General features: G+C 43.4%; 1 protein-coding gene across 2 annotated transcripts in view; it reads right to left on the bottom strand.

The window, feature by feature from the left end:
* Nucleotides 1–15,118, bottom strand: part of LOC143117039 (cyclin-dependent kinase-like 5) — a 57,630-nt gene extending 42,512 nt beyond the window's left edge. For both annotated transcript variants that reach the window (XM_076278487.1, XM_076278488.1), the window contains exons 1-3: nucleotides 15,026–15,118; nucleotides 8,232–8,460; nucleotides 3,271–3,305 (exon numbers count right to left, since the gene is read on the bottom strand). In XM_076278487.1, coding sequence (XP_076134602.1) covers nucleotides 3,271–3,305; nucleotides 8,232–8,268 — 72 coding nt within the window. In that variant the 5' untranslated portion in view covers nucleotides 8,269–8,460; nucleotides 15,026–15,118. The remainder of the gene's footprint in view (nucleotides 1–3,270; nucleotides 3,306–8,231; nucleotides 8,461–15,025) is intronic.
* Nucleotides 15,119–16,606: the final 1,488 nt, after the last annotated feature.

The following is a 16,606-nucleotide window of genomic DNA, read 5'->3' as shown; positions in this document are numbered from 1 at the left end:
CAAGGCACCTAACCCCTCACTGCTCCCCGAGCGCCGCTGTTGTTGCAGACAGCTCACTGCGCCGGGATTAGTGTGTGCTTCACCGCAGTGTGTTTCACTAATTCACGGATTGGGATAAATGCAGAGACCAAATTTCCCTCACGGGATCAAAAGAGTATATATACTATACTATACTTATAAGCTGCCACAGACCCCTTATTCTGGAGACTTGTGCTGCGCCATGACTAGCCAGACATTTTATGGCACTTTTTTAAAGTGACAAAAGCAGCTTGTTTTTGTTTATTGTTTTTTTTCCCAGCCATGAGGATTGCACATAAAGAAGCATATAAAACTCAATGGAAAACCCTACTGCTGAGCCTAATGTCCTGGGACACTGGTGTTGCAAACAACAGTACTGTACTCTGCCGAGGGCCTGTTTACACAAGTTGTTTTCCAACAGTGATGGGAGACTTGTGTGAATATACATTTCATGAACTGTTTTGCTGGTTTACTATGGATGAGAAAACTGTGGTTTGCTATCGGTAGATGACTTACTATGGGTAACTAGTCACAGTTTGTACACTAAGTTTGTGCACTTAGTGCAACTTAGTGAACAAAAGAAGCAGAAGTCAGCACAATGAAAACACACCCTTTCAATTTGAACGCCATCCATACAATGGCTCTGTACAGAACACATCGACACGTCACCAAATCCTATGCAGTGTCCTTACCGAGAGGGCACACACAGTTGATTATCTCAATGTCTTTCAAAAGTAAATGACACTGACAAAGCGGCCCCGTTCGTTGGCCTTGGCCCCGCGCCAGACGTACAGTAGTCACCCCACTGCCCTTTGGTGAGCGAGATTTAATGGAACTCGATCGATAGATGATATTAGGCCATCAACAAACACAGCGGGAGTTGTTTGTCAGTTTGAGAGTCATGACCCACCAATAAAACCTATTGACCTCCGTTTGAGTTTTCTCCCTGGCTGTTCGATAAGCTGATTGATTGATGTCGGCCTGCCACCGCAGGCAGGTGAAGGACACTCGAGGTCGTAGGATTTGCTTGTTTGGGTTGTGAGTAAACCAATGCTTTTACATGATGTTGCACTGTGTGAGGGGCTTGGGGGACGAGGTTCCTCTTCTGGCACAAGGAGCAACATTGCTTGAGAGCCAAAAGACTGACACACACGTCACAGGCATCTCATGGGGGGGGGGACTATCACCACACGTTCCTCCACTACAGCCAGCGTGGCAAACAGGAGGAGGTGGAATGCGTGTTGGCCTTGCCCTGAAATAGAGTGACCATCTGCCCTGGTCTACAGGAGAGTCGGGTAGGACGGACAGGGGGGATGGAGGGTGGAGGGTGACACTAGAAGTCACGTCTGGTGATGTGGTGGAATCTAAATAAATCGCTCAGTGCGTGGCCATCCTTCAAATTTGGGGAAAGAGAGAGAGAGAGAGAGAGAGAAAGAGAGAGAGAGAGAGAAAGAGAGGTAGAGAGGGAGAGGGAGGAGGTGGAGAAACGAGTGGGCAGCTCACCCATCAGCACAAAGGTGTCTCTGCAGGAGCCGGATCTGTGCATGTCAGAGACCTGTGAGCGGCGGAGATCCTAAATTGTATTCATAAGCCTCAAGGTTTTGGGCGACAGATTACCTGTCAATCTCAGCTCTAATACATTACAGGTTAGAATGGAATCCTTTGTGTAAGTGAAATACATTTCCTTGAGCTATATTCAACGTGGCATGTCATAAAGGCCTTGTGCTGTTTCCCCGGTGATGACAATGGGCCCTGACTCTAGAGCTGCTTATTTTGGCGCCCAGTCTGGAACCCAACAGTGATGGAGGCGAGTTCTGGCCACACGTTCACATGAACATCTGCTGTATTCATGTTCCCCCCTCACATGCAATATGTCCCTTTCACATGGAAATAGTGGGGAGATTGTGAGGCAGACATTCAGTAATGTAACACCAAAGCTTCACATATTTAGTAAATTAAATAATGAATAAATTAAGCAAACAAAAACAAAAATATGCTATTTTGGTCCTCCCTTCAAAGGGCTTCTGTTATCATGTATGAGGATGCACTGACTGCGTCTAGGTTGAACGCAATCCCATTTTATTTTCTCTTGGTTGTTAGTGACAAGCCAGAGAAGTAGACAGCAGGATTTTCAGATTGTCCATCTCGAGCCAAAAAAAAACCTCAGACATCACACTTCCTGGAAGAACTACCCACTATGGTACAGCACAGAAGACAGAGGACACCATTATGTGACACTCAGCTACACTGCTCACCCAACACTCTCGCCGCGAGAAAAAAAAAATACTGCACATTTCCTCTGTGACATCAGAGCGGTATAATTAAAAGCAAACAAACTAATGACTCAGCCCTGTCTTAAACTCCCATCAGATGCCAAATCCAGCTTTAATTAATTGGGATCCTGGAGCATCATATTTACATGGCTGATAGATAGCTAAACCTCCCCCCGCTGGTCTAAATTCAGCTCTTGCAGGATTAAGGAGCTCTCACCCATATGCTTCTATCAGCAAAAATACAGGCGGGTCCCTCACCCTGGTTAATCTAAATGCCCCCCATGCATGATTCACAGCGTCGGCTTTGAACTTTAAAAGAGAACTTCCTCCGTTGATTAAGTGAAAGGTCGTCATGTACACAACTCCAAATGGCTTTAACTAATTCTGTTAAACACGTATTCCAGAGTGTATAGGGTGATATGACTATTCCTCACATTACATAGGATAAAGCACCCTCTTAAGAACTGTTGCAATATTTACATACAGTCTTTCCTTAAAGGTGCTCTAAGCGATGCTGGGTAACGTCACTTCTGTTGACTTTTAAACAAAACAGAGAGCTAGCTCGCTACTTCCTCCCCCTCCCTCCCGTGCTGCTCCCGTGCAATTGAAACTCTCGTCTGTGATTTGCTGGAACAGTTTGTTATGTTTTTATGGGCTAGGTTTGCCCAAGTTGTTTTTGTTGCCGTTTTTGGAGCCTGGGCAGTCCACAGAGATCGCGTTTTTTTACAGTGTATTCAGGACACAGACAGCTAGTTAGGTGATGTTTGCAGTAAGTGACATAAAATGTTTTAGCCTAAAAAACACGTGGCATCACTTAGAGCACCTTTAATAGGTCTCCAAACACTTCTTCATTGATCATTGCAGTTTTATCAGTAGTCCAAGAAAATATCTTCAAACAATGTTTAAATTGGAAATATACACTAGTATAGTACAAAAGATTCTTTTAGTGTTGTGACTGAAAAAAGGAAAATTTTCTTACCTTGTGTCGACACTTCAGGACTACACCATAGGCTCCTGTGGGCGTGTGAAGTAGAGAAGAGCAGATAAAGCCATCAGCAATCCCAACACACTTCCTATAATCATTCTATATTTTCCATGCAAATGACGTCTTGTAGAATTTGACAGAGGGCTGCTGTTCTCTCCCATTACCACGGAGAGAGCAGCATGTACAATGAGCAAACATGTCTCTTTTTTAAAGCGGAGGGGGTGCGGTGGGGTGGGGGTGGAAATAACACTTCACACATTCACTGTGTTTTCCTAGCCTGGGATTACCCATACGACCTTTTTGGCAAATTTGGGATTTGCTTTGCAGGTCTGTCTAGCCAAAAGGCCATTGAAGCTCATTTCCAATGTCCCTAAAACATGGGCATGCAAATCACTAATCCGGCATGGACGTGTTTTTCTTTGGAACTGAGTAAACAACTGCATTTAAAACCTTGGTTTACAAGATTGTTACAATTTTAAAAAGATTTGGTAAGAGCTTAATGTACCAATTTCAGTTTAATTTCACTGCTAGTTATGCCCCTGCTGGAAGTCGTTCGTCAATGAACCTTTTCCAGACCCACTCTCAGTTGTACAATTGTGAAGGTCTTGGTGTTCCCAGGCTAGTGCTTTCCTTTTGTCCTCCTTCATTTCATTTTGTCATAATATGTGAGTGAAAGGCAATCTGCGGATGGAGATGATGACTTGCGGGGCTGATTTAAACGTTGGAATGGTGTCACCTTCATTGACAAATCTGACATTCAGACAAATAGGACGGCATTAAGGGGAATTTGTTGTAAGCGACTGTCGCCGAGCCGTCTGTTGAGAGGTGCAGGAAGGAATACATATGAGCTTGTCTGTCTCGGCGCCCACTGCAAAGGCAACCGGAGTCGGGAAATTCAGCCCTCTCGAGTTCAGCCATGGAGTGAGGCATAATCAGGTGAATTCAATTGTACAAATATAAACATTCCTCAGCTTCTAAATCCAACGATGGTATATCTTTGCTTCATCCATAAAGGATGAAGGGAGGGAGCTGCTTTGTTTTGAAATCAGCCAAACTATGCACAGGCCTATGGGATATCTAATCTGAAATTATGAAGTGCTTTGCACAATTAAATATTGCAATTGGCTTAAACTGCTGTTGAGGGAAATGACAGGGAGATTAATGATGACAAATGGACATGGCACCTTATTAGCTGGTCAATCAAACACCTGTGCAAGCAAATAGGAGTCGTGTCAATTAATGCATCAGTCAGTAATTGCCTTTTTATAGTTTGTGGAACAAATCAATAGCCTAGACATGCTTAATAGTATCAGATGCAGTGAGATAGCGGCTTAACACACACAGGCCGGTGAGAGGCAGCTGAGGCCGTGGCTCTAGCTCAGTGGAGTGCGAAATAAAACATGATTCTTGGAGGGAGCGTATGTGTGTGGGTGGGAGAATGGGGCGGAGGGGGTTTAACTAGGTGGCAGGGGCCGCGAGTCTAACTGGGGCACTCAGCAGGCGATGGCAGGGTCTGGCGGCGGCTCCGATTGCCATCAGCTCTAGTGTGAAACTCGGCCCCTGGGGACCCCCCGGCTTTCTGGAGAGCAGCTCTTCCTCCTCCCAAGCCTCTCCAGAAAAAAATCGGCAAATCAGCGCTGCACATCGGAAAGCTCAAGAGATGGTCTCTCCAAATACCCCTAGGGTGTTTGGGTCAGAGAAAGTTGTGTGGATATGGTGGTGTGTGTGTGTGTGTGTGTGTGTGTTGGGGGGGGGGGGGGGGGGGGGGGGGGTCTTGGACCTTTCCAGTCTTGGGTACGTGAACTTGGCTTCAGATATAAGTAGTTATAGAGTAGAAGTCAAAGAAGTGCCCTTCATCTTCAAAGGATTATTCTTCAATTAAAAGCCAAGAGATTCTACTTCAGCATAAAATAAGTCTGAGGTGGTGTGTATTAGTATGGACACATGTCCCTTTGCCCCTATTGCTTAAGCACAGAGTGCAGGTTCCATGCTCCTGTGAGCTCACATTGCTGATGCTCATCCATATTTCCGAGGCTACAGTAAGACATGAACAACCATCCTAACGTCCTCTTAAGAGTGAGATAATTCCAGAATGTTCAAACCGTATATGGAAATGAGGTCACGTGTGGAATTGTGCTGCAGGTCTACAGGTACAGACTGATCTCTAATGTGCGCTCAAGGGAACATTTCCACCCACTCAACCTGATGGGCAATGTTCACTCAATGATAAAAGACGACAGGCAAATCAGACAGGTGCTGTATATAACTATTCAACAGGCAAACTTAATTCTCTTGTTATGCCGTGAGAACATGGGCTTTGTGGTTGCATTGTAAGATTGAATGCAATGAAATTACATGATGAATGAGAAATGTGTCATCTTCAATGGTTGGTGTCTCAATGGACCTTTACAATAGCTGAATGCTGTCAATTACACAATGCAGAACATACATTTTTGGTGGACTAAAGCTCCAAAGAGGCAGGTTGATTATGCACTCAAAACGATCTTTCTCTGTCCCAAATAATAATAAAAAAGCTGCTCAGAGTGTTATTAAGGTAGCAGGATGCACCCAGCCCCTACCAGGACACACTGCTCCTCCATCATGCTCCAGTTGGAGATTTTCTCTCCACTCCATCCAACCCAAATAATTGATTGACCCCAGCCTGGGCCACAAAACCAAACTAGCCATCACGTCCCACAAGTGGGGCACTCAGACATGCATGCACACACACACACACATATATATACACAGGTACACACACACACACACACACACACACACACACACACACACACACACACACACACACACACACACAGAGAGACAGAGAATATAAACTCTCCCTCACCTACATGTGCATACACGCAAAAAAACCCTCACATGTATAAAATGTACACTTAAAATACACACACATACAAAGAGAGAGAGAGAGGGAGAAAGAGAGAGAGATAGAGAAAGAGAGAGAGAGAGAGACGGGGAGACACATGCACACACAATAGAAAAACACTGTTTCACACACACCAAATAACACAAACAAAAACACACACACACACACACACAAAGTGAAGTGACCATCTCCTGCTATGAGCCACCCAGTGTTTGATTGGATCTCTCATCCTCTCGCCGGCTCAATGCAGCATGAAAAAGCCCAATGATAATTTCGCAGTTAAACAGTATTAGGTGGAAAGGGGAGGGGCTGGGCTGGTGCCCTGGCCATTAGCAGCCCAGACTCTGAGCACCACTGTGACTGGCGGGCCAGCCAGCAGGAGAGGGCATGGATGGGAGGTGGCAGTGGCCCTGGGGTGGTGGAGGTGGCAAACCGGGGCTGGGGAGCTGGCAGGGTGGCCTGATTACCCCACAGCACTCTGCCACTTTACTTCCTTCAATTAGCCACAGAGGAGCGGCACGGTGGCACTCTCCAGCCCTACAGGATATTTGGGATATTTGACGGATACTGATCTCATAGCAGCCCAGCGTCTGACACAGGGTTACCGCCATGTTCTTTTGGCACTGTGTGAGCTGAGACTGGGGGGGGGGGGGGGTGGATTTTACTGGTACGTCTGTTCCCTTTTCTGTGCAGGGGTGACGTATTTTTTTCACCCTGCCAATAACCACAAACCCATGGACCGCTGCGGCTGGTGTGAATGCAAAATGCCTGAAAAGATGAGCTATGTCCTTGTCAGTGTGGCTGCTATTTCCCCACTGTGCAGAGAGGCTTCATGGAAATGGTCGAGAGAAGAGCGATTAAGAGGGTGCCAGTGAGGACCGTCATTTTGTCCTCGATTTCAGCCAGGAAGCACACAGACACATAACCCAAAACTATCAGCAACCATGGTTATACAAGAACCACCAGCCATGAGAAAGCCAAGAGGGCTTACACACCTGTAGATAATTTACTCTGCCAACAGATGGGAGAAAACAGGTTTATTAGTGGCAGCTCAGAGATATAGCAGGGGAAGACTGAAAAGAATAATGTGTTCTCTCGTTTGTGCATTTATGTGCGTGTCTGTGTGTTTGTGTGTGTGTGTGTGTGTGTTAAGGGACTAGGGGACTGTGTGTAATGCGATGAGAGTGGACTGCAGAGCTAGATTAGGTTGTGCGTTACAAATTAAAGTTGCATGTTTGAAGGCAGCGACTATGCACCGATGGTTCACTTTTCTGACATGGGAGGGCGGAAATCTCTTTAAAGTTGGGAACATGATGTGCCTCAAAGCATCATCCAGGTAGTTGATTAGAATAAATACGGTGTGAAATGGCAGAGAAGTGAATAATGCTGTGTGACAAGGCAGTGAACTGAAAGAGGCTAATATGTGGCCAGCATGATGCTCATTGGAACAGGAGTGTATGGCTGCATTCTTCTTCCTGTTCACACAAGCACATACACATACAAATACACACCCACACACATACAGCATATTTTTTAACACTGCACGGCACGCTTTTGCTGCAGGTAAATGAAGACATGAGACTGTACACAGTGTACCTGTTTTTAGCTACTTGCTGAACCCAGGTGGCATTAAACCATGGTAATCGTAATTGATAAAGTAATCTACACTTTTTAAATATAGCAGGCAATAAAAATAACCATAGGAGGGCTCCACAATGTAGTGGAGTATACGGGAACCTTTCCCTATACGACTGGTGCTGGAGAACTAGGAAAGGTTAGATGAATCGAGGTGTATAAATAGCATTATCCCCTGACATTTCCCTCTTCAGCCTCATGTAAAATGTAAAGACAGTAGTCATGGTGAAGGTGGAGGGGGGGGGGGGGTGAAGCCAGCACCGCTAGTGACACAGGAATCTCAAAATTCTCTGGCAGGTTTTTCTTCGCAATAGACACACATCTTTTCAGGAGACAGGTGACTTTCACAATGCTTGCACCTGAAGACTGATGAGCAGGCTGCAAAAAAAAATTCTATGGAGTCTATGGGGCAAAAAAGGTAAGAAAAGCCTACCTTCACCCACGATTCCAAGGACTTCAAATTTATTCATCACATCACCGATGGCAGGAGACTTCCTGGAGTTGAAAGGCCACAGGGGTGCAAGCTTGTTAGTGGGGAGATAGTGGAGACGGAGCCTGGTTACAGCAGGTCATGGGGCGGCCCAGCGTATGGTCCTGGGAGTGATCCAGAGGATGTAGGACTCGACACACGCCACATTCTCCCCACAGGCACCCACCATCGGCTAGACAAAAAGCAAAACACACAATGAAATGTGACGTTTTTATTTTTATTTTACATTTACATTTCTAGTGGAAATACACTGAAAGTGTCTATGCAAAATACCCAGGAACCACACATTGAATAGCCCCAAGCAGAACTGGAATGAGGACTTGCCAATCCATTTTCAAGCACTGACTTTTGTTGACTTCTTAGCTATTCAAAAGTCTGTTATGCAATGGTGTTCCCCAAAGCTCTATCTTGGGACCTCTGCATATTTTTAAACATCTCCACACACTAACCTATTTACAGGCCAAACATCTACACTTCAGACATCCACACATTCTCAAGATTCGTCATAACTAATAGTTGCACAACCAACACACTGTTTTTTTCACATACTCACTCGTATACCCAATAAATACCTTCATATACTACTGCTGCTAGTGCAAAAAAAACTTAACGTGTAGATCCTGTCTCGTGAAATATGGAAATATGCATGAAAAACATGTTTCTCAGCACCCAAAGCGTTTCCCGCCATAAACAAGCTTATCAAGAGATGTGTCTGATCTCACCTGCAACCCAATGCTTATCTGATCTCACACAAAGTAAACCTATGCAGGCACCACACTCCATCTTCACCTATCTGCCACCAAGTCTCCAAGACCTCCCTCCTCCACCTCCTCCTCCTCCCATATCCCATGCAGCCATGGGGTTAGCTAATCAGCATGAATGCAAAAAAAAAGCTGCAGCTCTAAAATTAACTTGTGATTGTTGTAAACAAGCCCGAGTGAACAGAGAATGCAGCTGCGTGTGATGGCTGACACTGTGGTGAAACACAGCTGATCGATGGAGGCACTTTGAACAGCGGCGGGGGTGGAAGCAGGTGAGCAGTGAGCACATCCCATGGGAGCCATCTGGAGCACATGCAGAGATACAAGCATGATGACGCAGTCCCAGTAAACCAAGGACTTGTGTCGTACTACAGCTTGTGCTATGCTTACGTACACAACAAACAATCTATCAGTGGCTTTCTAAACAGATCAGCCTAGAGATGGAAGTAATAGGCCTACATGCTATGTTGTTTGATGTGTACATTTTGGAACAGGCTGTTTCCTTTGATTAATTCCCCCATCTATACAGCTTTTTCTCTTTCTTTCTCTGTGTCTTTCACTCTCTCTCTCTCTCTCTCTCCCTATATCCACCCTTCTGTCTTTCTCTCTGTCTCTACTCCCCCATTTGCATTCTCTACTGGAATCCAAACTGTTCCTGGCTCATTAACTGATTTTCCAGCAATCTGCAGAGAGAGCCTCGCTGTGCTCACTAAAATACCACAGAATTTGCAGAATTGGTGCTCCCACTTCCAATACACATGGTGGGAAGTGTTTTAATGGCTGGCAGTTTGTGTTTAGCTTCCCCCTTCCGATGACATATGCAGCCAACGTCTGCCATCGTGGCCTATGATAATAAGAGCTTTAAAGAGGGAAAAAAAACAATCTTTCCCAGGCATCTTAATCAAATTCAAATTCCATTTGTGACGCGCCATCCAATGCCTTTATATCCTTTTATTCATAAATCATGAAAACAATGGATTAGTGCATGCATGCAGGTCAAATCAATGTTATTTGATATCTCAATGTCATTATGTCTTAAAATTAGCTGGTTCCATTTCTACTGGAAAAAGGGAATATTTTTTCCTGGCCAGATATGACACTCCATTTCAGAGATGGAGCATTGTAATGGACAGCATACAACGAGAGTACTCAAGAATGTAGGGTGCGCTCTTTCTAATGGCATGCCACACAGCACAATGTGTACACTGTGAATTGAAAGTCCTTGCAACATCTTTGTAATTCTGCAGTAAAAAGTGGATGAGACTCCAAGAGGATGGTCATAATGAGGCATCAGCACCCACTATTTCCAATACAAAATATATTGCTAGAAATGACTATCAAGTTGTTGTTGTTGTTTTTTTTTTGTTTTTTTTTAAAGAGTTGACCGAATAGACTATAAGCTAAAACTGAATGTAGTTCACAAAAATGTATAATGCAGCTCAAATATAATGTCCATATACCATGCTGTGCAGAATATCAAACAGATCTCAACCGTATGGTCCTTTCTTCAATTTCTTCCCCAAGGCAAATGCTGCTGTATTATTGAAAAAGCGCAACATGTCTTAAAGTCACGCTGCCTACCAACAGCTTCGCGCCTTGGGGCAAACTATAAGCTCTGGCAAACTACTAATCTAACATGGTGAGCCATTATAAGCTTGAATATTTAGCAACACCATGAGGACATATAGCATTCCATTGTCCACTGTATGTGATTCAACTCAACCCTGAGTTGAATTTACATTTCAGAATGTAAAACTTTAATTTAATGTCTTACATTCAATTAAACAGATATTTGGTATCCACTCACTGGCATGGTGGACAAACTGGAGAGGATCAATCATTTCTGACTAAAATAATATTTATTTACATATCAAAGTCTGACAGACTAGTGGATAGCATGCTGTGGCCTACCACAGACACTAGACTCTCTTCTATCCTTCTTTATAATGCACATTCTAAGACAACTGAGTCATCCTGATGTTCCCACCCACCTCAGCCCACTGTTTCAGGCTGTTTCACACATGACTTAAACCTGTCATCACATCATGAAGACACTCTGTGGTGTCCCTCTCGCTATTTCGTCACTTCTCAGTCTGATCGAGATGGAGAAAAACCTGCATAAACAACACACACACACACAGACACACAAACAGTTCTTCCTCCACCTCCACAAAAATGAACAACTGCGAGGAAAATATAACCACGCCCAAACAAGATGACTCACATCTTCTGTTACTGATTATGAACCAATAAATCGGTCCACAACATCTTTTAATGTCTCTGGGCACAGAACCAACAGCAAAGAGATATGAGCAATGAATGCAGCAGTTGTGAGCTGAGGACTGCAGTTGTCAAGTTCATCAGAGTAGTCTCCCGCCTGGACAAAAGCCTGTTTGAAATAGGCAGGGCAGGCAGGTGGCTGAGACTGGACCCTAGCGATCTGTTCTCTGCCATCCTCTGTTTAGCCAGCCTGACTGACATGGCCATCTCCTCAGTGGACCTGTGCAAACTGTCTGGACATGCAATGGGCTGCAGTGGCCTGGAGGCAAAAGCCAAGGATGGCACGGAAGAAGCTGATTCGGACAGGGGCAGTGATGGAAGGTCAGGCCGATAGAGTGAGCACAGTTGAATATAGACTGTACCGACTTATTGGGTCAATTCAAGTCAATTGGTCAGATGACCTTCAATGTGGGGGTAAGAATGGAATTATAAAATATGGAATTATGTTCTTTCAAAGTGTGATCCTATGGCGATCCAAGTGTAAAACTACTTAGTCACTAACCAGTGCAAAATCAGCGGTTAGTTAGCAGTGAGCTGAAAACATACAAGTTTTTCATGTGTACAATGAGAGATCAGCTGACGATTGTCATATCACTGTGTAAATGATTTCACTTGTTTGCTGACCAGCATCCGCTCATCAACAAATGAGGTAGGGCCCATTTCTACAGAGCCTCCTCAAACATGTGGCTTCCAATCTGTCAGAGTGAATAACAGCTGCATGATGTGAGCAAGGGGAAAATTGGTAGCAAATTGTCTAGCTGACAAACACATGCATCTTGATGAAGAGTGTGTGCTTGATGGCTATATTAATCTGAGCAGACATGTCGAGATTCTGCAGCAGGGGACCGCAGTGGCGATATGCTCATCATGCAGCCCGGTGGAATGCCACTTGGATTACCTCCACAAAGACAGAAAAAGCACCAGCCAATCGTGAATGTCCATTTCATTATGAAGCGAGTTTGTGCCGTTTCATTGAACCTCTTCAGAGCCAGCTATTTTAATGGATCCATTTTGTCGATTCAGTTTACAGTCCAAACCAGACTAGTTCTGTGAATTACTTTGTGCTATCAATTTGCAGAGAATGAGCTGCTGGCAACAGGCACTTAATTGTATATAATTGTTAAAAGGATTTGGAGAACAATGACCAGCTGCCGGATGTAATTTGATTGCATACATTCCAGGCAGGCATCCTGGCAAGAGATGAAAAGAGGTAAATTGAAAAACACTTTCTGTTTTCTTCCTATAAAAGCCCACTTTTCAAGGTTAACATACAAGAGATTAGTGTTTTGTGCTAATGAGATGCATTTAGAATAATTGGTAGATGACAGCTCATGCACTGAATTCATCACAGAAAAAAAAAAACATTAAAATACTTTCTGCTTGAGATATTGAGTAAAAAGATCATCAATCATCGTTCTCTGCACTAGGCAAAGGCACGACATTACCTTCAAAGTCAGCATACCAAAACCAAAACAAACACAAACAGGGCAGCAAAGGCAAACTTTCAAAATTCTATGAGAGGAAACACAATCAGAGGCCCATTACTCAAAGTGAGTCATACAAAGACAGTTTTAGTTGTAATGATGTCATCTTGTTGTCAGCCCCCCCCCCCCCCCCCAAAAAAAAGCACTACTCAGCAACGCTCTCAAGTGTAGCAAGCAACAGTCATATTTTGCAGGCACACGCACACCTGTATGGCCTGAGACCACTGGAGAACCATTCACATTTTTAGAGAAGATGACCAGCGCTCTACTTTCAACACACTTGTTAGAAACTACTTCAGGAAGACTGCAATAATGAACGCAGGAAGACTCTGAGAGAACAGTGCAGTTATGATCAGAACACTGCGTCAAACAACAGGATGAATCATGTGTGGTAATGAACCGTTGGTAGCATTCAGATGCTCACAGCAACAACACCTAAACATTCTCTTGTAGCCATTTATTTTGACCACTATGGACTACATAAAGACCTGTTTTTCCCAAGAGAGTGAGAGAGAGAGAGAGAGAGAGAAAGCAAACAGAATGAGAAAAAACAAAGGCTTAGTTAATGATAAATTACGAGGTTCAGAGGAATGTCAAAGTGCTGCTCTTATAACATGGCCATTTTGCTTTGGACGAGCTCAAAATTAATTGGATTCTGAAAGCCCCTTTCATTTGACAGCAATATTGAATCTGGCAAGTATATACAAATTTTATTAGGCAAGGTAGGCTATTTCTCAAAATGTTTTTTGCCAGTTCGCATCAGTAAAGGGGTACACATTTCATAATGACAAATTATGGTGCGGAGGAATTGCCAAATTTCCACTGGATTATCAGAATAGCCTGAGTGAAAACAGACCACTTTAACATGACTTCATAGGGAAATCAAGTTAAATCCTCACCTACTTGTGTCAGTGCCAGACCATGCAACTGGTCTCAGTGGACATGTTAAATGCAGGGCAACTGTTACCGCATGATTGTCAGTGGTTTTGCAAAACACTTGTCATTTCAAGCAATAATGGAGCAAATGTCAGTGCAGTCTAAAAATCTTAATGTCCTATGGATCGTTCCTCTGTCGTACATAACAGGATCCAGCATGAAGGAATGCAAACCGGTTATCTGAGAGGTGAAGAAGATATTGTGCTTTTATTTTAGAAGGTCCTATAAGCATGTGGAAAGATTCTAGTCTGTAACCTAACTCTGGAGGGGTGTTTGCACCATGTTGTAACACATCACACCCCCAGCTTCTTTTTATCTGTAAGACAAGGCAAGGACCCTGTTGCTAATAGAGACAAATCCTCCCACTCCCCACCTCCTGAACAACACTTAAACATGTCCATTGTGGCATGTCATGAAATATGAGGGCAAATGCTCTATTTCTCTGGCACCAAAAAGATATCCTCGCCACACAATATTTTCATAGTCGACGCAATCTGCTCAGATGCGTAGGTGTTAAAGACAATTACAGACTGGAAAAATGTACTGAGAGGGAGAAACTTAAGAGTACAGCAACGACGATTCATTTGGCTATCTTCTATAAACATCAACACAATATTACATGAAGTGCATCACTTCTATAGGATAGTCTCTTACTGCTCTAAGAACGGAAATATGGATACGCAGTATCAATTATTCGTGGTTCTTATGTTCCACATCAGTGTGTGTTTGTCTGTGCGTCTGTGTCTGTGTCTGAGTGAGTGTGTGGGGGTATGTAACGAACCCGTTATGACAGGGAGGGATAAGCTGCTGTTTTAGGAAACCAGCTAATTAATGTCATTAGACATTATCTATATCGTTTCAAAGGTAGAGGCATTACGAAAAAACTATAACTGCAATTCTATGACAGCCTTTCTCAGATAGCCCACTGCCAACTGTAGGCTACAGATGTGACTTCTGCGCACCGCATTCATTTTGGGAACAGTTTAACACCCCTATTCACTCGCTCGCAACTAAACGTTAACAAATATTATCCATCAAACCCCTCTGCATGTTAGTTGACAAACTATTTTCTCTTTCTCTGTAAAAAAAGCTAGTGGACCATAAACGCTGTGTTACCGTATTGATACGGTATCCTAGCTTGGTTAGTTCTACAACTGTTCACGACATTCTGGTCCAAATAAAAATGTGGAGTTTTGCAAGAGTCTAATCATGATATGAATAACCAGCATAACAGCAACCGAAACAACTTCACAGAAAAACAAATATAGATACTTACTCAAATGTTGCTAATTAATAAACTGCACCCACTCGCATCCTCCTCTGCTGATATTTTCATTGCAGCGGCAATAGTAACCAAACCCCTCAGTTGACAACCTACCATAGCGAATAGCAACCATTTTGACTGGCGTAACGGTATCCAATCAAAATGTATCCCAGGATATTATGCAAACATCACTGTTCAGAGTAGCCAATAAAAATGGCAGAAAGTCAAAGTATTCTGGGGGTGTTCCATAAAGGCGGGCCAACGCAATTCCTCAAATGTTGATACATCATCGAAGTTCACCAAGCTGTGCAGAAATGCAAGCGATCTGTAGACTGCACACTATCAGTGTAATACCAATTTGACCAAAGTCACTGCATAACCTACTGACAACAGAAGAAAGCTGATAAGAATGGGTTACAGTCATAATTCAACAGAGTCCTGTCGGCAATCTAACCTGAACCCAACAACATACAGGCCAATGCAATTTCTGGTTGTTATTTTGGAATGTGGAATATAGCCTATCTTGAGCCAAAACATTTTAGCAGGCAATATTTCGACCTTCTCAGACTTATCAGGGAGGTGGTTGTGGTTGTAATATTTATATTCATCATCTAGCATTCAGTGCAGTGGCCTGGATACAGATCATGCATAGCGTACTTTTATTCCCCTCTGCCATCTACTGGCCATGAAGAGACTGTGCAAGATCTACCTGCTGCGCCATTAGTGTTATTTCCATGTTTCTTAGGCCTGTAACAACTGAGTTCTCATGAGTTTCAGTTTCTGGACTTTTTTTGCCTATATTGGTATTTGAAGCCTGTGAATTATGAAAATAGTAGCCTAGCTTTGCAGCAATCATATTCAAATCGCGGACAGCTCTAATGTTTAGACAACATATCTATATAGGCTAGCCAAACACTAAACGCTGCGTGATAACAGCAGTCTATCGGTGATTTTATTTTGTTGTTTTTCTTATTTGTTAAGACTGTCTTTCTCAAGCACTCTATATGCAACATGTGCCCAAATTGTGAACTGTTTGGTGGAGAAAGATATATCAACTGTAATTACACAGCCATTCATTACAATTTCTGGCTCTTCTCCTCTCTAGACCTAGCCTACATGTCCCTTTTGACTAGATTGCTTCCTGTCTGTTCCTGAATGCTATATCAGACTTCAGTTACAATTAGAAACAATAGAGCCATCAGATTTTTCAAGCTTCTTTTTTTGTTAGGAATTCTGATATAGCCCTACTTATAGGCCCTAATAGTAATGCTAATACTACTAGCCTACTAGTTCTACTAGGCAAGGCTACTAATAATGGATTTATTATGATTAATGAATTATAGGCCATCTGATGCTTATTGGCTGACGGATGTCTATTCCAGACTATAATTTCATCATTTATTTCTCAAGGTCATAATGCCATATCTGAATTCAGAAAAACTGGGTTAATGACACTGTGCCGAAAATGATCATTTCAGACTTTAAACACAGATGTGAACACAACCTGAGAGGTTTGACGTCTGTGGGCGGGGACCCTTACTGTAATATAATTATCTTTGTGGAAAACCCTACACGTAATGTTGCTTCTGGCTG

This window comes from Alosa pseudoharengus, unplaced genomic scaffold, assembly GCF_046254945.1.
Source record: "Alosa pseudoharengus isolate Yale_2024_CS ecotype anadromous, Long Island Sound unplaced genomic scaffold, YU_APseudo_1.1 YU_APseudo_1.1_scf_11, whole genome shotgun sequence".
NCBI lineage: Eukaryota > Metazoa > Chordata > Actinopteri > Clupeiformes > Clupeidae > Alosa > Alosa pseudoharengus.
Note: the sequence above shows the minus strand (reverse complement) of the source record. Positions and strands in the feature narration are given on the sequence as shown.